Source organism: Heloderma suspectum, chromosome 4 (assembly GCF_057233095.1).
Source record: "Heloderma suspectum isolate Gila_16-S chromosome 4, 16-S_ref, whole genome shotgun sequence".
Classification (NCBI taxonomy): domain Eukaryota; kingdom Metazoa; phylum Chordata; class Lepidosauria; order Squamata; family Helodermatidae; genus Heloderma; species Heloderma suspectum.
The window spans coordinates 199564340-199592014 of record NC_139461.1 but is presented as its reverse complement, the minus strand read 5'-3'; the positions used below and the strand labels follow the sequence as shown (position 1 = coordinate 199592014).

At 44.6% G+C, this 27675-nt stretch overlaps 1 protein-coding gene across 1 annotated transcript; it reads right to left on the bottom strand.

Moving 5' to 3' along the window:
• Positions 1 to 871: 871 nt before the first annotated feature.
• On the bottom strand, positions 872 to 27675 carry GFI1 (growth factor independent 1 transcriptional repressor). The gene is made up of 7 exons (XM_084851905.1): positions 27532 to 27675; positions 19898 to 20156; positions 19239 to 19436; positions 9659 to 10065; positions 8741 to 8878; positions 6292 to 6457; positions 872 to 3492 (listed from the first exon to the last, which is right to left on the bottom strand). Exons 2-7 carry the CDS (start codon positions 20010 to 20012, stop codon positions 3314 to 3316), a joined length of 1203 nt encoding a protein of 400 aa, XP_084708031.1. The 5' UTR covers positions 20013 to 20156; positions 27532 to 27675; the 3' UTR covers positions 872 to 3313.

Below are 27675 nucleotides of genomic sequence, written 5' to 3'. Positions count from 1 at the left end.
ACTCAGAAGTGCCCTATTGAATTCAATAGGGCTTACTACAAAGAAAGGGGACATAAGATTGCAGTCTCACTTACTTTCTGATATTACACAATGCCAGGAAGGTTATACCATGTGAGTCTCCCCTCCTGAATGAGAGAATAGTTCAAAACCTTGTATTTGGACAGGGGTCATGTTTTCCCAGCCTCCATTCATCACCTATAAAAGGGATATGACTACAACCTAGTTCATGGGAGTTCATAGAGATGAATATAAAAGAATATTTAAACCACTTTTGCCCACTGGGCAAGTACTGAAATGAATAAATACCAATAAGTAAGCTACTTCAAAAGCCGTTTGTTTTTGAAAATATGTCAGCCCTATGGCTTAATAGCACAATGGTACTACTCATATTTGTCAACAAGTCAGACTGATTAATATGTGGTGTTGATATGACACAAATACTCATGCCAAAGCTGTCCTTACAGTGACACCATATTGGCTAATGTGAGCCATGTCTGTCTTTCCCCTTTTGTGATGTAAAACCAGATAGTGTTCTGTTTTGCTGTTTTTTGCAGAGGGATTGTTCTTCACGCACACACACACGCATGAACATTATATACAAGCTTTCAAGTTAAGTCTGGAATTGCACAACCCTTAAGTCACAGATCAACCAGAAATCATTCTACTTCTTGAGTGCCAGGCCCAGTTATGATACTGCCATGCACAGAAACTGTATACATACTACACATACACAAGAAATGCTGTCTGCTGTAAATTCTACATCACTGGGGGTGCAAGCCCATAGATTTGTGGATCTGATCTCCAAGTCAGTCTGTTAAGGATCACGGTACTGTCTTGATTAAAGTTTTCTGTTGAAATAAATACTACTCCTGAGGTTCCTCAGTACTTTATTAATTTAAAACATTATTCCAATAAATACGCATCAATGAACATACGACACACTGTAAAATCTAAATAAAGGCATTTACAATCCTACCTATAAAGTAAAAACATATTATCTCCCCCCACCCCCATGAGGTATGCACAGGATTAGTTAAGGCAAATTCCTACTATAACACACTGATAGTAATTCCTGGGTCCTTCCAGGCATGAGACCATTTCAGAGCAAATAGCCTAGGTATTCAAACCAGTGTATCAGGAGCTCATCAGCTATTTCTCACTTACTCATTATCTATTTATAAAATGCCAATGGCATTTAGGAAGGAAAATCTGTCCATGACCCTTAGTTCTGCCCTTTTTGACTCAAGGGCAAACAACATCAGTTTCTAGTTAATAAGGCGTTGCTTGCTTTGTGTTTGGCTCTTCCTTTTTAGCTCCCCATATGTGGTTTCCTTCCCCAAAATGCAAAGTAAAGCCCAGGCACGCGCGCACACACATGTAACAACCAGGGTTTCACTAGAGATGACTGAAACTCTTGGAAGACACCATCATTTGGAAGAACATCATTTTGTCCTAAAATCCCTGGCTTGAAGGGGGCTGTTGTGGATTGAACAAATGGCATGGGTGTGCAGTTATGAGAGAAAAATGAAACAGAGCATGGGCATATGGGAAATGCTGGAGTCTAACACAGCAATTGACTGCTGGTGTTCGGCTTAGGGCCAAAGTACCCATTACCTTAGCGCATAGTTCTGGTCTTAAGTGCTCGTTTTCCCTCCAAAAATTACCAGCATCCCCCACCCCCAATCTGGATCAGGACTCTAGTGTGTTTTGGAGCTTACGAAGGCTTTATCCTTTTGCCCCTGCTGCACTCTGAATCCAGATCGGGAGGCAATTTGCACCTGCAATTTGCATTGCCAAAAAAGCATCAATTTCAATGGCACTTTTTTTTTGTCAGTTCAAATTGCAGGCACAGGGCCCTGATCCAGATTGGGGCTGCAAAGGGTTAAAGTCCACTAAACATTTCCCACCCCCCCGCTAGAGTCCCAATCCAGATGGAGGAGCACCACACTGGCAATTTTGAAAAACAACGCAAAGCCAGAATGACACAGCTATGTTAATGTGTACTTTAGCAAGCTTGACCAGACTCATTCAGTCTATATGATGTATGGCTGAAGTAGCCAAGGAGATTTTTTCCTCAGGTGAAAAAAAAAAATGCCTCAGGGCCCAAGCCAGTGGCCAACAGTCCTAAAAGGGGAGACTCAGCCCTCTTGGCTGGGAGCGAGCAATCTAATTCCCAGTTACCTAGTAGGAGCTTCTGCTGTATTAACATTAGAGGAGACTATTAAGGCTCTTTCTCCCGAATACCATCAAAGTTTGAGAGGCATCTGACTCACTCAATCCACCCTGGTGGTTGCCTGCATCCTTTAATGGTTGCCTGACAAGGAGAAGTTTGCCACACACATTTGAAGCCATTGTGTTTATGACTGTGGTGGCTGGGGTCACAGCTGGGACTGAAAGCTTTGCCACACACCAATGGAGCATCATCACACCTCCTCTTATCACTGCAGTGCTATAAAGAGAGAAGCCACCCAATGCTACAATGCTACATACATGCTACATAGCTGCAAAAGGCCAAAGAGCCCCTCTTCAGGCAAGGAGTCAGCAAAGAGCGAGCAGCCAAACATTTGCCATAGTTAAACAGATCCCTTGTAATGTGGGAAATATCAAATGCAAGACTGAAAGACACTATTGGCAATAGCCCTGGGACCTTCTTTGCCACTCGCATGTTTCAGAATCACATCTGACCATCTGTACATTATAAAGATAAGAGGGAAATAAAAAATCAGAAGCGAGCTTAAATCCCCATTCACTCTGAAAAAGTTCCCAGGAAGAAAATAGTTAAGTAAAACCAGTTTTAACTATTAAATGGTACAAAATAAAACACCGTTCTGTCCTTTGTCACACTGCTCAGTGTGTTTACCACGTAAACTCATGTAGTTCAGATTTCCCAGAAAAAAATGGTTTCAGGAAACCAAGGCTAACTCGGGAATTCACCAGGAGTGGGGAAAAGAGAAGGGCTTTCTGGTTCATAGGCACCAGGTAGCTTATACATATAGGGCCTTTGGGGGCTTCAAGGTAGTGGGGTTTGTATGTTATTTTTCCAGTGTTTAATTTTAAAAGAAGAGAGAGAAAAAGAGGCTTCACCCCACCTTTCTTCAGCCTTGGCATCCCACTTCCATCCCAAGAGCTTTTGGTTAAGTTCTGCAAAATGCTGGCTGGCCTGCTTTAACTTCCTGTTTAGTGAGGATATGGCAGGAAGTGGGCCGGAGGAGCAGACCAGAAAGGCAGGGGCAGGAAAAGGGCAGCCCACCAGGAAGAAGAGGAAGTCTGTTGACATAGTGTTTGTGTCGTTTTTTCAGATTTCTCATGGCTCTCATTTCAGACCATGTTGGGTCTCCCGATGTCTCCGCAAATCCACCTTTCTCTGGAAGCCTTTGCCACACAGATCACAGCCAAAAGGCTTGAAGCCAGTGTGCTTCCGACTATGGGTGATAAGGTTGGAGCTCTGGCTGAAAGCTTTGCCGCACACCTGGCACTTATGAGGCTTCTCACCTGCGGAGGATGAGAGGATGGACACAGAGTTAAATAATGTAGCATCCCTAGAAAACTAGTCTGAAGAGTCCAATAGGAGATGAATTTTCACACCCAGATATCCAAAGTGTGGTCACTCTGCCTCAATAAATGCTAAAGATAAAATCCTTATGAAAATATTGTGAATTTTAATGAGCCTACTTTGGGTCAAATGTATAATCTGGCAACTCATTCTAGGGACAAAGAAGGAGACAAGGTAACTCTGATACTGACCTTTCAGGGAATCAGAGCCTGGCAATGTTGTCACCCAAAAAGAGGATAGTAATTTGCATCACATTTGCATATGAACATTTATAAGTACAGATGCAAATTTAGAAATTATTACTATTATTTAAATACAAATACAATGCATCTCACTGTAGTGGGAAAGACTGACTATGTGACCTGTGTACCTGCTCAGTCAGGTGCTAACTGGAGATAGGCAGCTTCAAGGCCCCTGCTGGCTCTCCCTTCTTTTGGATCTTTATCTTTAAATCCAACTTAGACTGGACAACCCTTCAAATAGATGGTACCTTCAAACAGACGGCTGTCCTCTGACAGCTCTTCAGATAGAGGACCATCCTCTGTAAAGTACGACACCTGGCCACCCAACTGCTGAGCTTTCCATAAAAGAGTACCATGTTAGTATATAATGAGTATGTACGTAACAAGTAACACACACTCAAATTCTTACCCCTGCAGTTAGTCCTTTCAGGGCGGGGGGTCTTTTGGCCTTTTCTGAACTCAAGACCCTTCACTAAGGAGAAGTGCTACCATGTGGATGCAGTCGCCAGTAAAATTCTTGTCCTCTTTGTGTATAAGCCGTACACTTTTTCTCTTCACTTCTGAACCTAAAAGTCTACCCCAAATAACAAATAACACTCCCATCCTAGGCGTGTGCATTAATCTTGGAACAAATGAACCATGGAACCAAATGGGGCCCATTCACTGAAGAACAAATGACTACACCAGCATTCTCCAACCTGATGCCCCCCAGATGTTTTCGACTTCAACTCCCATCAGCCCTAGTCAGCATGGCTAATAGCCAGGAATTTGGGGAACTGTAGTCTAAAACGTCTGGAGGAGATCAGGTTGGAAAAAACTTACACTTCTAATTACCTCCATTCATGCATTGGGGGAGAGGGGACCTGGGACACAGTGCACCACATGTTGCACTGTTCTAGGGCATTATGGGAAAATAATTTTGGCTGCTATATAACTGTTACAGTCACCAATGAGGGCTGCCATTTTTCTCACCGTGCCCTGGAATGATGCAACATCTGGGCCACTGCAAGCAAATACAGTGGTGACCATCAGGAAACAGCTGCCTGCACGATATCAGCCACCAGAGGCAGAACCAACACACACACACACACACACACACCATGAATGTGAGTAATGAAAAATGAACATTACAACAAATGAACAACAAAATGAATATGATTTGCATGAATGAATAACAAGATGAATGTGGTCTTTCAAAATGAAAATGAATGGAGTAACAGAAAATTTTTTCCTCTTGCACACCCCTATCCTATTCACGTGCAAAACTGAGGACAGGGTGCAATTTAAAGGGCAAAGGGACATCTGGGCAGGCAGGTGCTGAGCCTTCCTAGGGCTGCTTTTCTTACCCCTGCAGTTAGTCCTTTCAGGGTGGGGGGTCCCCTCCTGAATGGGCTCCAATACTGAAAGTGGGCCCAGCTGGGAGAAAAGTGCCTGGAGCAAGAGGTTACCAGGAAGGGGGAGGAGGGGGAGTTGTGGATGGAGGGAGAGTTCAGCACCCCTCTGCCCACACAAGCCCATGGCCCTTTAAATTGCATCCACCCCCTCCCAGCTGTAACATGTCAATGGGGCAAACCCACATTGATATACACGCAGTTTTGCCATCGTCATGTGCAATTTGGGCCTTAGTCTACCTGTTACTATAGCCAGGCGGAAGGTGTTTTAAATTGCTCCATACAGCAGCAACCATAATGTGGTAATAAGACATTCCTGTGGAGTGGCTCACCAGACAGATGGAGTCACATTCTCCATGCCAGCACAAACACCTGAAAATGAATATGTGCACTGGCATGGAGACAATTGCCCCAGCTTTCCAATAAGGTGCTCCATACAAACAGTGGTAATGACATCTCCTATTGTTGGTACAATGCCTTCTTCTGTAAGGCTGAGGACTAATGGTCGGTTTACTGGGGTGCCAGGATGGGGCTTGGCTTCTTTTTCTTTCATGGTAGCCCTTGGCTACTGGTTTTAGAAGGCTATTGGAGGGCCATGATTTTGCTAAAATTGGAAGGGGTGAGTTATTGGGTAGGGGCTTGTTCATTTCATTGTTCTTCCTAACCTTTGCCCAATATTTCGAATACTGCTAAGAATAGTGCAAAAGGTTATGTCACTTGCATAGTTCCTAGAAAAAAACATACCTTCACTTTAATGTATGTACCAAATTGCTTTGCTGTGACTGAGTGAACACAGAGGAATACACTACCCTGGTTTTACATAGGTCCATTTAGTCCAATTCTATATGTGTCCATTCAAGCTTGGGATTCCCCCCCCCCACTTTCCCCCTGAAATTATGTTTCTAAAACTAATTGCTTGTACTTTAGAAGAGAAACAGAATTGATATCCTTGTCACGAAGTCTGCCCCATTAAGTAAGTGCACACCATGTTCTATTAGTAGTGCGTCTGTTATGGAGGAAGGTACATTGAGGCCCATTTATCCCAACAGCAGGAAAAGGAAATGTGTCTATGATGTCTGGGAGTGGAGAAGAATGTAGAGCTCACCTGTATGGATGAAAGTGTGCTTCTTCATGTCGGATTTCTGGTGAAACCTCTTCCCACAGTACTGACATGGATAAGGCCGGGTATCTGAGTGGATGAGAAGGTGGGTGGACAAGGTGGAGGACCTCTTGAAGCTCTTCCCACAGATCTTACAGTCAAAGCTACGTTCCTATGGAAAGGAAAGAGGCTTTATCACACTGCACAAGGCGCACAGCCAAGCATCAGGACTGGGGCGTTCATTGCCTTGTCCTCACTAAAGGGTCCACAACATAACAAGGGCTCATAGAAAGCCGACATTACAGAACAACTTACAACATGTACTTTCGCATTATTAATCCAAGAGAATAGTCAGTGTCCTAGTGTGTTTCAGGCTGTACAGCATTTCTCCAGGGGAACATATGAGTCCTTAAAATGAGGGCCAAACTGCATATTACATAAGTTATATGGTTTGCCCTTGATTGTAAGACTTTTCTTTCACAAATAGACAGTGCAAAGGCCTCAATCCAGAGCATGACCCTGCAATGGGGAATAATGGGGGCTTTAACCCATTTCCTCTTTGCTGTAGTCACAAACCAGATGGGGCCCTCCATCTGCTATTTGCAAGGGGGGGGGGAAGCTCCCATTGGAGTGAATGGGAACATTTTCCCCTTGTGCAAATATTAAGCACCCCCTACCCCCATGCCAATTCAGACTGGGTCTCCTACACTGGCTATTTCTGAAAGAAAATCTTGCACTCAAGGGCAAACCATGTACATAACATATTGGCCTGGTTCACACATAGTAACAATCTAGAGTATGGGTTGAGTATGGGTTATCTTTGAATTGTGGGTTGTTGAATCATGGGTTGTTACATGCAAACCCTACACTATGGTTTAAGTATGGGTTGTTAACCACCCATAGTTCCAAGCCCTGCAATGTTCCAGGCCCTGCAATACTTTTAAGAAGGGATCCCCACTGAATTAAGTTCCTGTACAATTTGCCTTTGATGTTCTCTCCTTAATGAACTTACAGCTGTTTTGCATTAATTATTTTGTGAGTATTCCTCTCCAGATAGGTCTCACAGGAACAGCTTAAATTAACGGTGCTTTCCCACAAAAGGAATTGTATTGAAGTATGTGCTTATTTAGAGGAATATGAGCAGTCAAATATAAATGTGGGTTAATTCAAACAGATATTCTTTATCTTTCATTCCACTTGCACCCTGAACCTATATAATAATTGCTCAGAAATGTTTGACTGATTTCATTCCATGACCAAGTTTTCACTAGTGACTCGTCAGTGATAGTTGTTGCTTCATACAACCAAGCTCCAACCAATCACATGACAGCCACAGTTATCACATTGGGAAAGAGGACATGTTACTCCAGCTGCAGCCTTTGTAATTTGAAGGACATTTTTTAAGCAATGGGTTGGGGTTTGTCATTATTGAGCTTGCCACTGAGAAGTAACACTGGTCCTTCATTAGGCTCTTCTGGAATTCACAACTCTTATATCAAATGCATTTGATACTGAATAGCTAAAAAATAAATGTAAGGATTTCTTCCATGTGGGGCCACCCAAAACCACGTCCACAAGGTGGCTTTCCAAGCAGGGACTATTGGTAAGCCTCTTACTGTAAGAATTACAAGCCTTCCCAAATGTGGTGCCCTCCAAGTGCTTTGGACTCCAACTCCCATCAACCTCAGCTAACATGGCCAATGGTCAGGGATGCTGGGAGCTGTAGTCCAAAGCCCCTGGAAAGCACCAGGTTGGGGGAGGCTAACCTAGGGGGTATCCACACTGATGCTAGTGGTAGCTGGGAGCATGAGCTCACATGGAGACTTCACATGCTTGGACTGATGTAACAACGTAGCCACTAAGAGTTGGACAAATGTTCTGGGCTTTATGTAGAATTTGGCAACCTTCTCACATAAAAGGTCAGATAAAAGGAAGTACTTCTTAACACAGTGCATAGTTAAACTATGGAATTCACTGCCACAAGAAGTAGTGATGGCCACCAATTTGGAGGGCCTTAGAAGAGGATTGGACAAATTCATGGAGGAAAAGGTTATATATGACTACTGATGGCTGTATGGTACCTCCAGTATCAGAGGCAGTATGCTTATGTACACCAGTTGCTGGGCAACACGAGTGGGAGGGTGCTGCTGCACTTATGTCCTCCTTGTGGGTTTCATATGGGCAGCTGCTTGAACAGAATGCTGGACTAGATGGGGCCACGGTCTGATCCAGCATGGTTCTTCTTATGTTCTTATGGGGTGGGTGAGGTGGGGCTGTAATGTATGAAATATCACTCATTTGCCCCTTAAGTGGATCTCCTCCCAATTCAGTGACAATTGCATAATGGTCCATCACTCAGGCTTAATCCCAGCTGTGTGTGATCATCCCAACAACTTCTCTGGCTGCAATGGATCCATCACTCTTGAACTCCTTGCCCCCTTCCCTTTCCCCTCACCTGCGAGTGCACAGCTTTATGTTGCTCCAAGCTAACAGCATGGCCAAATGTCTTGCCACACATTTCACAAGCGAAGGGCCTGGTGCCACTGTGCGAACGACGGACGTGCACCTCCAGGCCATGTGGGGTGGAGAAAACCTGAAAAAGGAAGGAGAGAGAAAGAATGTGATGATTTCAAGACTGAAGCTCACAGCAGATTCTGAGCCAAAGACCTTGGCGATGTTGAGCAGTTTCCCTTGCACTACCACTGAGCTCCAGCCGAAGAACTTTACTGGGACCTGGACTGCTAATTGAGAAGTGCTATACTGTTGGCAGTAGATGCTCTTTCAATATTTATTTGCTGCTTCATATGCTATGTGTTTATTCCTTTGGGGCATTTTATTTTAGCTGTTTTATTGCTTTATCATGGTGGCTTTATTACGGTATTCGTAGTAAGCAATTCTTAAGGCCCTGTGGAGCAACATGGCTGGATTTTTTAAAAATTGCCTACACTGATGAATGAATCCAATCAATCAATAGTTAGAAATATTGCAATATCTGATGGCTAAACTACACACTCTGGCTCTGAATACCAGTTGCTGGGGAACAAGAGTCGGAGAGGGCTTTGGCCCTCATGTTTTGCTTTTGGGCTTGCTGTTGGCATCTGGTTGGCCACTGGAGAAAACAGGACAAATCCTTGGTCTGATCCAGCAGGGCTCTTCTTATGTATTTGAGAACCACCTCAACAATTAATAATAGGCCAGCACAAGTCATCTGAGTCCCTCACCAGATCTTCCGAGTCAGACCTGCCTCAGCTTTGACCAGCCTTTCTCGTGGCCTTGGCCCTCCTTTACCTGGGCCTTGCTCCTCAGACCTTGCTACATCTTCTGAAGCCAGTTGAGGGGCCAGAGTGAAGGGGTCGTAGAACACAGTCCATACCTTGCTGCATTTGACACACTTGTAGGAACCAGTGCTGAGCAACAGGGGGCGACAGAGAAGCTCCGGTTCCAGTTTGATGCCACTTTCACTCTTCTCCTGTTGGAGTCCAGGTGGAGCCTCTACATAGATTCCAGGGGCCGCTGCTGGCCGCTCAAAGAGCCCAGGAGAACCAAAGTCACCATAGAGTCCCAGAGCTGAGCCGCGCTCTGATCCATAGAGAGGGGGCTCAGATCCCCGCTCGCAGAAGAGACCAAGGGATGAGCTTTGTTCCAGAGCTGGGCAAGGCCTGTAGCTCTGTACCAAATGTCTCAGCTCAGAACCTCCCAGGCTACTCCATGCATAAGGTTTCAAGGGCACCGAGAAGGGGGAACCCTCATCTAAGGACGGGCAGATGGAGCGCTCAGATGCTGTTGAGACACAAATCGAGTGGAGGCAGTTAACAGAGTCCACATAGCACATAAACTCCTCAGCCTGGTCTGTATGTTGACCTCACCCCCTCACTTTCTCACACACACACACACACACACACCTGCCTGAACTTATATCCTGTTTTTGGGGACATCCGATATCAAGCCATTTGTTAAACCAGTTCTACACTATGTAGTCACTAAGGGCCACCACTCACATTTCAATTTCAAAACATAGAACCACTCCCAATCTGGTGCCCTCCAATTACTACACATCCCATCATCCCCAGCCAGCCCAGACAATGGCCATACTGGATTGGATCTGATGGGAGTTACAGTCCCACAGATCTGGAGGGCACTGGGTTGGAGAAGCCTGATGTACTGTCTGAAATAAGTGCAAAATGCTGTCAGCATTAACATGCAACAATAACGAGCAAGCCCTCTTGCAGGCAATAGGCAACAATACCGAAAAAACTTTCCTTGCCATGCAGTTAAACAAAAGCTGCACAAGAAGCCACTAATTTCAGAATCTACAAATGTTTTTCAGGAGTGGAGTGGGAGCTGTGGGCAAGCAACCACCTTACATTTTACATATTCGTTTCGCTCTGCGTGCAAAAAGCTACTTTCAAATGTACAACTTCACATTTTTCTGTTCTTAAGTATTTGAAAGTAGAGAATATTTCTCTACTTTGTACTTTTCAGGAAAAAAACCCCCAACCCTGGTAATTTACCCAATGCTGGCTGCGGAATTCTGAGAGCCGTAGGACTTTTTCTGTGCAAACATGCATAGGATTGTGCCCTAAGTCTATAATTCACTGGTCTCCTCTCAAAACTGCTTGCCTACATGATCATTCATGAGCAATACATTTCCCCTTCTTGTAGGTATGTGAGTGGTTAGCAGTACAGCTCCTTTGTTTGAAAACATAATATGAAAGGCATCCCTCACTGTGTGGCTCAACTGTGGAGACAATGAGAAAATGTATAATTGCAGCTGCCTTCAGCAACATCAGACATTTTAGAGACCTGAAACCTCGGGGGGGGGGGGCATTACAAGGTGTCTAAAACAGAACTCCTCAGATCAGTGACAACATTTGAAAATGCTGAGCTAAAGCATAAGGCCTTAAAACTGGGGGCAGGGGGATGACCCACACCTATACAAGGATGCCAGTTAGTAGCTCAGTAGTTATAGGTGGGTTAAGGCTGGGGTCTCCAACAGGGTGCCCACAGACACCTCTTTTGGCACCCAAAAAGCTCTCTGCCCCTCCTAACTTTTATTTCTTAAGACTTTTCAAATGATTTTTTAAACTGGGACACATTTTTTAAACTAGGACACTGCAAATCAGAGTGCTGCCCTCCTGCGTCATCTGTATTTGGGTTCAAATGAGTGGTTTTGTGTTTTGGAGCTCAGATCCCACCACTGCCTTGTACTTGGTTTCTTGGACAAAGTTACTTTTCTTTTACTCTCACCAGTTTGCCTTCTGGGAAATGAGTATTTTGTGATCGGCTGTGCCCATCGTGGCAGCCATTTTATGAATGGGCAAGTCCTCTGCCATAACACCCACTTTGTGAGAGTGCCCATGACATTCTCAAAATTCCAAATTTTGACCCAAAACGTTTGGGAGCCCATGTGTTAAGGTATAGGAGTTTGCTTTTTTTAAAAAAATCCCTCACCTATGGGCAATTTCAGCAGAATCAAGAGGTAAAGCTTTTCCTGGACCATAACATTTCAGGCATATGCATGCATTTAAATTGATATATTAAAATCTAGGTAGCCACATTTTCTTTCTTTTCTCTTTCCTTTTGTTGAAATTTTACAATTAAAAAGAAGTTTAAAAAACATTTCAGGCTGTAAGTGGGTTGCATGTTTTTCTTGCTTGTTCCCCCATGGGCAAAAAGTCAATAACAACAGACTCTCAGTCCAACCCACCTCACAGGATTGTTGTTGTGAGGATAAAATGGAGAGGAGGAGGATAATGTAAGCTGCCTTGGGTTCCTTGCAAGAGGAAAAAAGGCAGGGTATAAATGCAATAAATAAATAAATAAACAAACAAACAAACAAACAAACAACAAAATCCATGCACACAGAAAAAATAGAATGTCAGTGAGAAGGCTAGGTTGATCCTTCTCCCTGGTACACTAGTGGTCTGCCTACAGGTGGTTAATTTGTAAGAGAAGCATTCAAACAATCAATCTTCCATCTACAACATGAGCTAGAGAAACTTGACTGTGTTATGCTGCTAGTTTTATAAATGGTACCAAATTTGGGTGCTTGTATCCCCCCCCCCCAATTTCTAATTAATAAAAGTCTTCATTATCTCAAAAAACAAAAATTCACATTCATCATTTTAAATATGGCCCGGTAAGTAAAGTTGGCCCAGTAAAGGCATCAATCATCTCTGGATTTCTTGTCTTATGTCATCATAAGTGTCCTTCTGCTACATGATAGGTTTTAGTTAAATTAATGCATGGCAATTATAAAGTTGTTGCACCTGATCTGGTTCTCTCATTGTGCTTCTGTTACATATATATTATTTTCTAAGTACCGGATGCATTTGTAGCAAGGCATAATATTAAATTGAAGGGTGTGGTATAAATAAACAAACAAACAAACAAGAGGGTCAATTGATCTGTAAAACACCTTGTGATTTTTGTTTAATTTAAAGTTTTTATTGAAAAGTAATTGATGTCCATTAGACCCTAATTAAATATGTATTAGCACCTGACAGTGGAATCCTGTGCATGTTTACTCAGAAGTAAGTCCCACTGTTTTTAATGGGGCATATTCCCAGGTAAGTGCGTATACGATTGCCAACTAAATATCCAAAAACATGAGGGAAACTTTCATTTAACAACAACATATCTACTTATGCTGATGCAGCAGTTAAAATAAGGAGGTGATAACCATGCAGATTTATACTGTTCATACCTGCAGTGCAAGAGTTTTGAGTGAAAGAAAAAAGCACAGGAATCCTGTTAATCCCATATGAATTAACACTAGAGGTCATTACAGATCCCAGATACCATTCCAGTATCATAAATGGTAATCCAGCTTTGTATTTTTACATGAAATTGAGTCATTATCAAATACATTTAATTGTGGCTCCTCCTCTTGATTCTTTTTTTGGCCATCACATATGTCACCATATTTGTTACCATGTGTGACAAACTGGTATGTCTGCACCTCCACCCTGTGAGGGAAGACAGACTGCAAGACACCCCTTGTCTATTTTCCTCAGTGGCTTACCACCATTAATAACTCTTATTGAATATTAATATTCAATAACATGAGTTAATGTTTAATAACTCATAAAACATTAATATTCAATAACAGGTTATCAACCCATAACCTGGATATGAGGTTTTATTATAATTAAATTGCATTACAGTTTTAGCAAGGAACATATTTTTAACAAATATAAGATAAAATACTACCCGACTCAGTAAACAAGAATAATTTAAAAAGTAAACAACAATTAACTCCAGAGTTATTATTTACCAGTTAGATGATCCAATAACAATCATAAATGTTTAATAGAGAGGGAAATGAAAAGAGGAATAATCAGTCCAATAACAATTTTAAAAAGAAATACCAGAAGAACACGTGTGACTTAACTGAATTCTATCTGCCCCCATAACAAATTAATAAAGCACTTTCGGCATGTGCTCCCTCCCTGTAGGAAGGAGTAAAACAATTTGATGATGGCAATTTAAAAAAATAGAAGAAATTAAAGGCATAATCCTATGCATGTTTAGAGAAAGAGAAAAGTTCTACAACACCCAGCATTCCCCAGCCAGCCACTCTGGCCAGGGAATACTGGGAGTTGTAGGGCTTTTTCTGTCTGAACATGCATAGGATTGTGCCATAAGTAATATTTTGGACTTAAAAGCAGTGCTTTTCCAACTGAAAAGAGAAAAATATAATAGGACCAGTGGTTGATGTAGGGATATGGATGGATTATGTTAGTAGGTTTTTTAAACGTTTGCTGTAGCTTTAATTTTGTACTTTGCTCTGACAATTTGAATAGATAGATGACAGATAGGCAGACACACAAACACACTTATATTTCACTCTTACATGGCGTTGTCACTGGCATTTCATGCAAGGGAACGATCATATCCATATCTGTTTAGCTTCAGTAATGAATTAGCATCAGGTGTTGCCAGATCACTCAGTGGGTCCTGTTTTGCTAATTTTAGCTTGCCAAAGACTTGGGTGAAATTGAGTCAAACACTCCCATAGGTTATGGGGTGTTTGGGCTCTTCCACAACCAGTTTTGCACAATAGAAGCAGAGGCAGGACTATGATAAGATAGGATGAGGAAGCCCACCCACTGACAGATTTTGGGGTACAGTTAGAAATGTCAGTGATTTAATGTATTCTTACATGTTTCTTTCAAAGCCGACACTATTTTGAAGTTCTTTCTCTGGAAATGACATCTTGGGTCAACTCTTAAGGAAAGCTATCATATGCATTAGTTTCTTGTTTTACTAGACCAAGAAAAAGTCTATACTTTAAAACAGTCAGCTTGGTCAAACTTGTGATCCCCAGCTTTCTTTTGTTGAAGGAAGAAGGTAGCAACTTTACTATTCTCAGCTTTCACCACAATGTAGCTTCATTAGTGGAAATGCTCAGATCTGTCAGCAATTTCCGTTGCTGACCAAAACTGAAAACAAAAACAATAAAAAAGCCTAAATGGTTGTTGTTGTTGTTTGCTTGCTGTTTGTGAAATGGACCAAATGTCAACCTTTGCTTTGCCAGTGCCATATAAAGCCCCAGAAAAGTAATGGGCCTGGGGGAGAGGGGAGAGAAGGATGGAGCTCTGTGGTGCCAATCAATGGAGAAGATGTACAGTAAGAGATTGGAGGAAGATGACCAGGGGAGTAAATAAACAAATAGGGATAACCGTGTATGGAGAACCAAAAGGTCCATGTCGGCACTAGTTCCTCCCTACATTCCTCAGTACAATCATGAGGAACAGGGAACCAGTGTTCACTTACTGCACCCCCATCCCATCCTAAAAGGAGTTCCCTCTCCCTGCTATAAACAGCTTTGCCATCATTCCTCATCCCTAACAAGAGAATGCACTGGTATTGTAACTTCCATACGCAGAAGTACTCTCTTCCTCTCTTATTAACTATGAGAGGTTGCTGACAAACAATGGGGAAGGCTGGCTGATGTTTGAATGCTGGACTAAATACACCTTCAGTCTGATCTGGCAAGTAGCTTTGATATTCTTCAAATATTGATATTGAGACACACAATCCTTGTGCATTTTCATAAGAATGTCAAACTCAATCATATTCAATCATAATACTGTAAGCATCACTAGAAATACACTTCAGTGGCATGTGTCAAGTGCTTCAGATATTTTTTGAGACAAAAGGTTCTTGAATGTTCTGGTTAGATATTTATCTGTGCAAGCCAGGATCATGATTTTGAACAAGAGACTTCCTTCATTTGAAGTTGTAGACATGTATTAATGACATCCAAGCACATGGCTACAGGCATGAAGCCACAGAATTACATTTATATAATACAAATACATGTGCAGAATGAATGCATTATGTACGCATGTGTGTGTGCACATATGAATAAACACACAGCATGTAGTACATAATTTCTCATTTATTATGTGCCTATCAATTCATTTGTCTTTATTCCCTTCTGCAGAATTCAGTTTCCTTTGCTTTCTTTAACTCAGTAGTGTGCGTGTGTGCGTGTGCGTGTGCGAGAGAGAGAGAGAGTGAGTTTAAAGGGGTACATCCTTGAGATCCAAATGGAGTACACTCTGGGAATTGGAATACATAAGATGCCTCAGTCTGGGTTTGCTGGTCAGTTACAATTCCAGAGGAAGATACATATCTGGGGTGGAGCCCCTTGTCTGCCCAGTATTTCAGTGGGAGACCAAGAGAAGCAGCTGAGACCCTAATTCCCTCCTGTGGATCCCTGAAGGAACCATCCCCCAGAAACTCTTGCTATCCTAGTAAACAGCATCATGGTGGGTTACTCATCTTCCCTCGCTAGGATTCTCTTTCTTCTGAAAGGCCATAAACTATTTCCCTAGCAGGCAAGGTATAATAGGCTGGAAGGAAAACCTTAGGCAAGTATGTGAAAGCAGTAGGGCTGTGAATCCATTCTATCCAAGGTGCTGAACCTATTTGGCGGATAGGGTTCAGCACCCTGGAGAGCTCCTTTAGAGTTCTGGCTGAAACCCAAAGAGGATTCACAGCCTCACTGAAATCCACTGTGTGGAAGAGACCAAAGTATTGGTCTGATTGGATTCTCTGTTCTTATGCTTACATGTCCACTATTCTTTCTGATGGATATTCAGCTGTCCATGCCATCATATATTATCATCATCATTATTTTGTAGTAAGCACCCTAGTAAATCTGTATAGCTCATGAAACAGGGCATATAAATTTACGTTACAGCCCAATCCTTAGAAACCCCACTATGTTCAGTGGAGCTTACTCCCTGGTAAGTGTGCCTAGGATTGCAGTCTTAAATTATACAATTGCTCACATACGCCAGAAGCTTAAAAAAGCAGGGAAAGCTGGTATTATTTTCATTTAGTTCCGACCTCTTGAACTGCAGCGGAATTCTGGCAGAGACAAGGAAGACACCTACACTTATTGTAACCTATGAAACAGTCAGTGTTGGAGGGAGAGGAGTATGACTTGGTAGGCAGGCAAGTCATGGATAGCTTCTGATCTGCATCTTTAGTCAGCGCTAACACTACTTTCTGGGGCAATCGCAATACATCGCTTTTCGTACATTTCCTAGAAACGCAGGACTTGATGAAATTGCAACTGCTTTGCGAACGGGGAGGTGGAGGGGGGAGTTAGAGAGAACAGGAGGTTTCTTACTGCACAATACACCCATTTTAAAATAATTTTATTTAGTAAGGATTTTTGGGAGCCCTTTTTGGAAATTAGCTAGAAATTAGCTCTTCCCCTTTCTCGCTTATACCTGGCTGGTTTCCCCCTTTTTCCTGCCAGAGAGCGTTTCCCTTGCGCTTTTAGCATTTGCTTTCCCCCGCCCAGACCTTGTAGAGTGGGTTTTTTTTTCCGGATCTAAAAAAAGAAACCAGTAAAGAAAACCGCCAGAAAAATTGCTCTAAATCGCCAGGGCTGAATTTTTACACACGCTGATGGTAAAGTGAGGAGCTGAGCTTCCTCCCGGTCTGACCACATCAAAGGCAGAAAGAGCCAGTCGGAGGCTGCTCTGCTGCTCTTGAGGTGTCGCTAGAGGAGTTGCACCGCCCAGGTCGAACTGGGATGGGTGCTAAGGGGGCCGCCGGGGTGATGGTATCTCTAGGCAGGCCGAAGCGTTTCTTTTTATGGACAGAGAGAGAAGAGAAGAGAAAAGAAGAGAAGAGAGAAAAGAAGAGGGCTTCTGCTAATTAGATGCGCACATTCTTTCTCCATTCAAGTTGGAGCAGGGCTGGGCGAACTTCAGGCTAGCAGAATCCAATTACTATAATATTTTTAAAACTAAAACCGTGAGATCCATCCACTAGAACCTGGTGCAAAAGACATACACTTAGAATTAAAGAATTCTGAGCCCAGGAATTTGTTCTGAGCCCCAGAACTGAGAGGAGCTCATAGTCCTTCCGCACAGACATCCACTCCTGGTTGTTTTCTTCATTTCAGTCGTACAGACTGTGAGAGGAGGAGGAGACATTTTGGTGGTGCTACTCTTAAATAATCGGGAGTCAGAAATCCTTGCCATGAACTGCGAATCAGTCAGAGATCTTATCAGTAGATCCAGATCTACTTCCTGCCTACCCTTTCCCTAGGGTTATACCGAGAATATTTTAATGTATGCAGATGGCCTGGAACGAGTGACGCGATCTGTTCCGGTCCTCACTGCAAACATTTCGGAAGTCCTTTCTGCAGAGATTCCATTCAACACAAGCAGCGTTGCTTTTCTCACAGTCCAAATGCTGATTTCGTTAGCTGGAATCCCTACTCCTTTTGCAAAGCTCATGCTACTTGTTGAATACCGCCTTGATCACGTTGTAGAAAATAAGGCAGTATATACACACACAGTTACTATCTTATCTACACATACATATACATACATACACACACCAGGGTCCGTCCCTCGGCTAATCCGAATCTGGTCTCACTGTGGTTCTGTGTCCTTTGCACAGAGGTTCTGTTTAGGTGTCCCGTCCCCCCACCCTACCCCACCCAGCCCGCTGTTTTTCAAGTTAAAAAAAATGTAGGGAGAGATTGCTCAGGGCTAATTTGCCCCTAAAAAGGTGGATCGGAAAATCCAGACGTTATATTTCCACTCATTTTTTAGCCTGAATGTTTCTAATCTGCCCTTCCTGCACCCCTTCCTCCGGGCTACGTTTTAGAAAGGTACTATGAAGAGTTTTGGTTTTCTGAAGGGTACAATCTTGATGAGAAGAAATAAAACCATGTACAACTCGTCCTCCCTTATTTAAGAAAAATCACATATCCGAAAACTCTTTTGATTAATGCTGCAACGGACTGAACACCTGAAGGCCATGCTTGGCTTCCCACTCCCCCTCACAGCAATATGGGGGGGGGGAGAGAGAGACCGACCTTGAGCCAGGGGAGGCTGGTGGCTCCGATTTCGGTGGAGCTGTAAATCCATTCTGGGTTTCAGCCAGAGTCAGGCAGAACTCTAAAGGAGCCGTCACTGGTTCTGAACCTAGTTTGGGGATAGGATTCAGCACTTTGATAGTTTCTTTAGAGTTCTGACTGGTTCTGACTGAAACCCAGAATACATCCATAGCCCCACCGAAATCAGAGCCACCAGCTTCCACCGCCTTGAGCCAATCGGACGTATATCTAGGAAGTGACTTAAAAAAGGGCGATGGACACCCCCTCCCCTCCCGGTTCCCCCAAGTTTAAGGGTACAATCTTATACATGTTTAGCTGGGAGGAAACCTTGTTGAAGTCAGTGAGATTTACTGGCATAGGACTGCTCTGTAACCGAGCAATCCTATACGTGTCTACTCAGAAATAAGCCCTAGTGAGTTTAATAGGGCTTACTCCCAGGTAAATGGGCATACAACTGCAGCCTGAGTCTACCATTCCCGTGTAAACCTTCCGTCCTGTCTCACAGCCATCACCGCGGCAGTGCCAGTCTGTGGAAGGCCTTACCCCCGCCCCGCAGCGCTCCTCAAGGGCCTACCTGGTGAGGCTGACGGGGAGGGCGGCCTCCAGAAATCTTCCAGCTCGGCGGCTCTGTCGCACAAGCTCCCTTCGCAGCTGGGAGCCGAGTCTGAGGTCCCCTCCGCCCTGTCCGGCTGAGAATCTGGAGAGAAGCGGTCCTGCTGCGGGGGCTCTGGCTCAGGGACGCCCAGACTCAACTCCCCTGGAACCTTAGTGTCTGCCCAAGGAAAAGGAGAGAGACTTGGTGAAATGCTTGCTTCCTCGGGGCTCCCTCGATACTCATTTACTCCGTAACTACAGCCCCTCACAGACTCCGAATAAAGCATGGCGAGGGGAGGAAAACCCAAATCCACACTTTACCCGTCAGACTGTGAACGCAAAGGGTGGTCACAGCGCATTCAAGAGCACCTAATGCGCGTCTTTCGGCAAAAACCACCCGGTTCGTCTCAGATTTATAAAATCTGGGGCATTTTTATGTTTCATGGTGACTCGGTTCCTTCGTTCTCTCCATGCGCAAAAAGCAGGCGCTGAAGGAGACGCGCGTTTGCGCCCTGCCTGCGATGCGCCTTGGAGGGGGAGCGGGGTGCAAGAGCGCAAACGGATCCGCGTGCAAGGGGCGCTCTAGTCTTGCCTCGCATCCTGGGCTGCCGAACCACCTCGGGCAGATCCCGCTCTTACCTGCGCAGATCTGAGCCAGGACGCTTTCTAGGCTGAGGCTGTACTCCCCGTCGGAGGCTCGGGGCTGGTGGTAGCTGTGAGCCTTCTTGCTCTTCACCAGGAAGGACCTGGGCATGGTGCCGCACCGGGTGGCTGCTGAGGCGGCAGCGGCGCTTCTTCTTTCTCACGGCACTCGGACTCTCCCGCTGACAAGCCCGAGCTCTCTCCGAGCGTCCCCACAAGTGAACCGCGTTGAATCCCCAGCTCTTCTGGAAGGGACCTGCGCCAGAGGTTTGATAAGCCATTGGTCAGGGATCCAGAGGAGGAGGAGGAGCGTGGCTGGAAGGCAAGACAGCCCTGCCGTCCACTAGGTGGCCTTCCCACAGGTGGGCCGAGCAGGGATACAAGCGGCTGCGTTTTTTTTCTGCCAAGCGTCTGGGAAATTGAATCACAGGTCAAACCTCGAGATCGCGCCCTCTAAAATTTAGGAGCTCTCTTTTGCGGGGCGGGATTTGCCAACGGGGCTAATGAGGAGGTGGCCAGAGAGGTGTGTGTTCCAGGGTGCCCCCCCCCCGAAATCTAACACACAAGACGAATTTCGCCCTCCCCGCCCCGTATTTTGCCCCCCCACACACACACGCAGTGGGAGGGAGGGTTCTGGTGCCCCGGCTGAGGTGACTCCAGGTGATTTTATTGGCAGAGGGCAAGATTCTCAGAAAAGTTTGAAGGTCCTCCCTTGGATACACACACACACACACACACAGCACAACAATCCGAAGACTGTGGCGGTTAACTTAAAAGTGTGATCCTATCCATATCTACTCAGAAGTCAGTCTTATTGGCTTCAGTAAGCCTCCCGGGTAAGAGGGTATAGGATTGCAGCCTAAAGGAACACAATGTTTGGGTCCCCACTTACCACTGTGTAATGCATGATGTTGGCTTGATTTGGTTTTGAACAAACAGTTCCAAGATGGTGCCATCGAAATTAGTTTTGGACTGCTACAGTCCTGTGCACGGTTACCTGGGAGTAAGTCCCCATCGAACTCAGTGGGATTTACATCTGACATGGTATAAGATTGCACCGTCACTTCAAGTTAGGGTAATTGAAGTGCTCCAATTCCCCCAGTCGTTGTTTCAAATTCAATCTGAACGACCGAGTATTCGTTGTGGTTTGCTGTAATCTTAACTCTCTAGGCATGTAATCGAGACAAAAGTTTTCTTGCCCATCCCCTTTCCCTCTTCTCCAAACATAAGGAGTTTTGCCTTCCACCTGGATAAAATAAGCTGATTTTAATGGTTCGTGACAATTAAATCACACAGTGTGAAGAAAAAGTCAGTGAGTCGTCCAAGAGACAGTATTGTTAGCTGCCTTGAGCGCCATTCTTTGTCAGAAAGGCCGTTAGAAATTACTAAATAAATAACAGTACCGCTGAGGAATATTTAAACGTGTGTCCTAAATGGCTCCTAGTTGCTTAGACAATCTGATAATCTGAAGAACCAGAACTTGGGGAATTCAACCCTTCCAGTTTAGGACTAGAAAAAAAGATCCCCCCAAAAGAGGAAAGTGAGATGGGGTTAAGTCATCAAACATCATTGGGGAGGGGGGGAATCTCTCCCATCTGTAAGTGTCCACATATCCAGCCTGATGAAGACGTCTGTGTAACTCCAAGAAATACGTTGATCTGAATCAATCTGAATCGTGACGTTGATCTGAATCAATAGCAGTCTCTCATCTCTGGTTCTGTGTTTGTCGCTTTGTAAGACCAACACAGGGCTACGTTTTAATTGCAGACAATGACCAGGATCGGTTAACAGGAAAGCCCAAACAACCAAGAGCCCTGTGGCACCTTAAAGACATCAGATTTATTGTGGCATGAACTTTCCTGGAATAGAGCCCACTCGTAGGGGTGATCAACTAACCAGATTCGAGTTTGACAGCCCTAAAGGAGAAGATAGTGGTGAGGAGGAAAATGAACACTATAAGAAGTCATAAATGGAATTAATCTTGTATAACCAAGTTTTGATATTGATCCGATACAGACAGACAAGGCGCTTCTTGTGTATATTTTCATGTCAGGAGGTTCTGATGTAAATGTACATTTATATAAACTACAGTTAGATTATATTATCCTTATTGTATTGGGAACATGTTAGTTTATTACACTCGAGAGGCTAAATATTGAGCGTGTTCATTTATTTGAAGGGGATTTGCTTCTAAGAAACCAGTTTAGGGTTGAATCACTTGAACTTGGTCCTGTTTCTGTTAGGGCTGCCCACAGGGGATGGAGCAGGATTGGGAAAACAAGGTCTACAAACAGACATCAGTTGTGCCAGAAATCTGTTTTCTCCTTTTCTTTTCCATGCCCAGATTTTACCCAATAAAGATGCAATCCTATCCACGTTTAGACAGGAAAAAAAAGTCCTACAATTCCTTGCTGGGGTATGGAGGACTTTTTTTCTGTCTAAACATGTATAGGATTGTGCCCTAAATATCTTATTATCTAAATATCTTATTGTGTTTCAACTATTTTATTGTGAGCCATCCCTATAATTTTACTGAAGAGCAGAATTTAAATCCTAATAACAAATACATTGCATATGCCAACCGACAAGCCATTCCCCCCCCCCCCTTTCCTTTCCTTTCTTTCTTTTTTTTTTTTAAAGCAGCGCGGCTTGGAGGTATAATCTGCCAGGATTAGTTCTGAATTTAAATTTAGCTTCTCTACCGAAACTCAGGCGGTCCTTGACAGGAGTTTAAAGTAACCAAATGTTGAGGTTGCCGTGAGATAGGGAAGAGGTCAGCTGCGGAGGGGAAAGGATCAATCACATATACACACACCGCCTTTCCCTGCTGTTCGTATCTGCTTAAACTCGAAACCTCCAGAGGCGGTTACTCTTCGTTTAAAAAAGAAAGGGAGGGGTGTGAGTGAGCTCACCCAAATGATGAGCGCCCATCTTTTTCCACACCCAAACTTCCAAACCAGTTAGGACGACCCATCTTCGCGAGATGGCGCATTCTGACAGACCGATTCTACGCGTGCACACTCGGACGTCATCCCCGAAGGGTTCACTCCCAAATTAAGGTGCCTAGAGCTGCAGCCTAACAGCGCGATCTTATGTATGTTTATTCAAAGGCATTTGCTGCCTAGTAAGTAAGTGTGTATGTAGGAATGCAGTGTTAATCGATAAAGGAAGTTCCTTTGGTGGTGGTGGTGGTGGTGGTGGTGGGGAAATCATAATCTTTTGTCGTTCGATTAATGTAAAACAGCTCCCCCGCCTTCTCGTTCAGTGCCCCAGCCGTAAAGACCGATAGGAATTCTCATTCAGCGGAGAACAACCCATCAAGGAGGAGAAACGCGTTGCGAAACCCAGCCTGATTTAAAGGCTGCTGAGGAAGAATAATCTGGATTAAATGGATTTGGTCATACACGAACTGGAAAGTTGCACTCTAGTCTACGCCCCTAAAGTAGCAGATACGCGATATAAATATATGTATAAACACACACACACACACATACACGCACCATGGAGATAAAGAAAGACATTCGAACCAGGATGGTCCTGTAGGGTCTTTCTTCCATTTCTGTCCGTCTAATTCGGAATTAAATCTGTAAGGGGGGAAGGCGTCAAAGATCGAGAGACTCCCCCAATTCAGCGTAATTCAGCAGAACATCCCTTATCCGTAACCTCGGCCAGGGTCCTGTTTTGTCACCCCAAAAGATCACATCCTTCGAGTAAAAACTAAGGGGGTGAAAGCTTCAGGTTGCTTGGTTTGAAGATCGCTGACAAAATAACGTACTGAATACACTCGTCCTGAATACTGGGTCTACACTGGGTTAAAACAGAATTTGTTACACTCATGTCCGCCTTTCCTCCAAGGAGCCCAAGATGAAAACACTTGTATGCACCAAAGGGGGTTTGAACTTTCAGCCTCCAGGTTCACAGGCAGCTAGGCTTTTCTCCCTAATCTTTGTTTTTTGTGTTAGTTTATGTAGGAGTTATGTGTGCGTGGGGGGGGAGGGGTATATATGCACCTAGGAGGAATGTTGCAAGTCAGTTCTGAGCTGAAATTTAAAAGGGGCAAAAAGTCTGTGTGTGAGAAATCTCTCTTCAAGTCTCCACCAGCAGTGGTCGTTGGAGTACAAGGGCGTGATTAAGCAGAGGACTATGAACAGTATGAGTTCGGGCTAGTAGAATGGACTTTAGAACTCAGATAATTCTGATACAATCCACAGGACATTGTCCCGAGCAAACCCTATCGAAATAGATGGAAGAAGAGGCGTAAGAGAATCCTTGTGGGTTGTGCTCTTCTGTCCATTTCCCAGAAATATTTATCTGAAAAACTGACCGGCCAATACTAGAGGACCTGGAAGGCAGAGGAGATTTAGGATACAAGATGGTGGATACTGTTCCCTGCATGCTTAAACCAGGACTAATGCTTTTCACCCTGTGGACTTGTCTGTCTGTCTGTCTGTCTTATTATACAGTGCCTGGTATAAATTAGCCACTTTTACAAATAATAAAGAAAGAGAAGTTTACCTACTTCTTTTTTTTTTTTTTTTTAAGGACACGAGGCGTGCCCGCGTGATACACTGGGAAGTTGTCCTGCACATACCTAACTGAAATGCATGGGAGCTGTCAAAGTGCACGGTAGACTGTGCCCAAAGGCAGAATCTACAAGACAAGAGTGTGATTACAAGTGGCGCAGCTCCCACCATTCATTTTGATGTAGTTGTATGTAGAGATAGATAAACATTATACACACATACACTATATAGAGAGAGCGAGAGAGCGAGAGAGAGAGAGCAATGTATAGTGTGTATCATATATATATGATACATATAGTGCATAATTAATCTATCTCATATATATATATATATATAGAGAGAGAGAGAGAGAGAGAGAGAAATGTTTGTGTATGTATGTATATGTGTATTAGAATATATATATCTCCATCCTCCATCCTTATATTTATTCTGTTAGAACACATATATCTTCATCCTTATGCGTGTGCATATAACATGCAATGCGAAGGTTTCTGAAAGCACTGCCCATAACTTGTCAATTTCAAAGAGAAGGCATCAAATCTGCGGAGTGTTCCATGCCGTTTATGGTCAGAGCGCTGCTGCTGCTGGTGGTGGGAAAAATCTCCCGCGCTCCACCTGCCGCTCCATTCATCCTTGAGAAGGGGACGCAGGAGCGGAAAGTGGGGACCGAAAATCAAGCGCCTTGATAGATCGGTTGACTTATCTGCACAAGCCTTCTCAGCCTCTCTCACCCCTGCCCCCAACTGAAAGGAAATGGCAGCGGCGCATTCCAGAATGTCTATTTCTAAAGATTTCCAACCTGGCTTCCCCCACCGCAGCGCAAATATAGGTGCATATCAGTGCCCTGAATTTTCGAAGAGTGTCGCTTGAAAAAAGAGCCAAGGATGCTCTCCCTGCCCCACATTTATTTCAGATCCTGCCCGGCCTTTCCTACCTCGTAGATGGAAAGGGGGCTTTTAATTCTTTTTTTTTTTTTAAGTGTCCTGGATTAAATGGTCTTTGAACCTCCCTTACCAGCCTTACATCGGATTGAAAGTCAATTTGGAGGAGTTGATAAAGTGATTCAAATCTCTAGTCAGCCCAGAGGCTTACGGAGGACTGTCGGACTACCAAGTCCCTCATTTTGAGTCAGCTTTTCGAGCATTTAAATGATTAAATTTAAAGTTATTTAAATGCGCGGAAACGGAGTTGATTTAAAATAAATACATTTATCTGGGATAGATTCACACACGGATCCAAAAAAAAAAAAAAGCCCAGCTGAAATCAGCGGGAAGGCACGTTTCCCGACATAATAGTACGCGGGTGTGTAGTACACGGGTATGTACTGTAATGTATGAACACTAGCCCGTGTGTTTTGCGCGATATTTACGGCCCGAGAACTCACCCAGAGGCAGCGTCCTAACAGGTCCCCCTCTCCAGGACAGTGTACACCAGTATACGCGGAACTCCGCCATGCCCCCCCCCCCGCGCCGCTTTCAAACAGTGATTTAATTATTAACGTTAACGCTAATGCTACTCCAGCCGGTTGGGCTGTAATGTTAGGAATCATCTCGGGCGCTTGCGATTCGAATCACGGGGGAGCCCCCTCATCTTTTCCCCTGAGGGCGGGAAAGCAGCTGGGGAGGGGAAGCCCCCCTTCCTTCTCCTCGCGGTTGCATTTCGGTTTTAAACAAAACAACGCTCTGCAGCCCTCTGGTGTGTAACTCCCACACAAGCTACTACTCGTTTAAATCTATGCTCTCCCTAGCGGCTCCCAGGGCCAAAGCAGAAGTTTTTTTGAGATAAGAAGCCCCCCTGGACACGTGTGTGGGAAAATGGTTTGCGCACCCAGCCGGTGTGATCTCTCTCTCTCTCTCTCTCGCACGCACGCACACAGCAGCGAGTGGCCAGCTGAAGAAAAAGAGAGGAGACCCCCTCCCCCCTACTGCTTCTCCGCTGAAAACCGCCCCTCCCGAAACCACTTTCTTAAATATAGGCTGCAGTCCTACACACCACCCACCTGTGACCTGGTGTCCTCTGGATGTGCTGCACTACAATTCCCGCGTCTGGGAATGATGGAACTGGACTCGATCCGGAAGACATGAGGCTGGGGAAGGCTGTAGTTACCTAGGAGTAAGTCCTATTGCACTCAAATGGACTTACTTCTGAGTAACTATTCATAACTTTGCGTTGTAGAGGACCCCCAAACGCTTCTGAGAGACACGCGGCAGTGACACGCGTTTATAGTCAGTGGGCAGAAGGGCCAGATATATAGTTGCGAGCGTTCCCAGGAATAATCACAGGTGGTCTGAACCTGAAGTCGGCACAGCCTGGGGGTGGGGGTTGGATTTCCGAGCCACTTTAGGCTACTCTCTCTCTCTCTCTCTCTCTCTCATGATTCTCGAACCCAGACCCATCCGGAACCTGGTCTGGGGGAAGGGGGCCGCTGGAGTGGCGTGGGATGGACTCATCACGCCCTGAAGTTTTCTATCCAGCGACGGAGGAAATCACGGCAGCGGCTTTCCCCTTCTCAAGCAAATAAAAACTTCACTCTGATCATCAATTCACAATTCCCTGCAACGTGCGTTTCCCAAACAGACTTTGAAAGACAAAGAAGCGGAGGAGGGGAAGAAGCGACGGTGCCGCGCGTATCTCTTTCTGTATCCACTACCAAGTTAAGAAAACACGGCCTGTCATCTGCAAAACGTAACCCCCTAATATCCCAGATCGCAGCCGGTTCTGAATATTTAATAGTGTGCGCGGGAAGGGGGGGGGGAGGAGGAACAAGACACTCTGCACATCCTCAGAAATGAGCGATCAAAAAAGTTTTCCAAGCGTTCTGAAGCTGCAAGCATCGGAGATCAAGAACAGGTGCGGAGAACGTTTAAGCCCTTGGCCTTTGCATCTATCCCCTTCAAGGAGAGGGAAAAGTCCATTTTACCTACACACACGTTCGTTAACACAGCAACACGAACACCGGTAGTAGGAGGGACCCAACCGCCCGCTGTGTTGTAGGGAAACCTGGGTGTAAAATATGAACCCTCCGCTGCTCCCGTCCTTCTTTGGGCTCACAGATTGTGCGAAGGCGGGCAGAGAAGGAAGCCAAGGAAGAAGAGGCACTTCGCTTACCATGGGGAAGGGCTGGAGACGGTTGCTTTCTGCCACTCCTGTCCCTCGGGGACCTTAAATATGCAGAGCCCTCTTCTCTTCCTCCTCCTCCGCCGCGGCTCAGAAGAATCGCCGTCTTTGCGCCGGACTTTTCTCTTTCTTTCT

Coding starts and splice junctions, on each gene's coding strand:
- GFI1 (XM_084851905.1), bottom strand. CDS start 20,012: ATGCCCAGGTCCTTCCTGGTGAAGAGCAAGAAGGCTCACAGCTACCAC. Junction 19,437..19,897: donor CCTGGCTCAGATCTGCGCAG/GTAAGAGCGGGA, acceptor TTCCTTGGGCAG/ACACTAAGGTTCCAGGGGAG. Junction 3,493..6,291: donor GCACACTTTCATCCATACAG/GTGAGCTCTACA, acceptor CATCCTCCGCAG/GTGAGAAGCCTCATAAGTGC.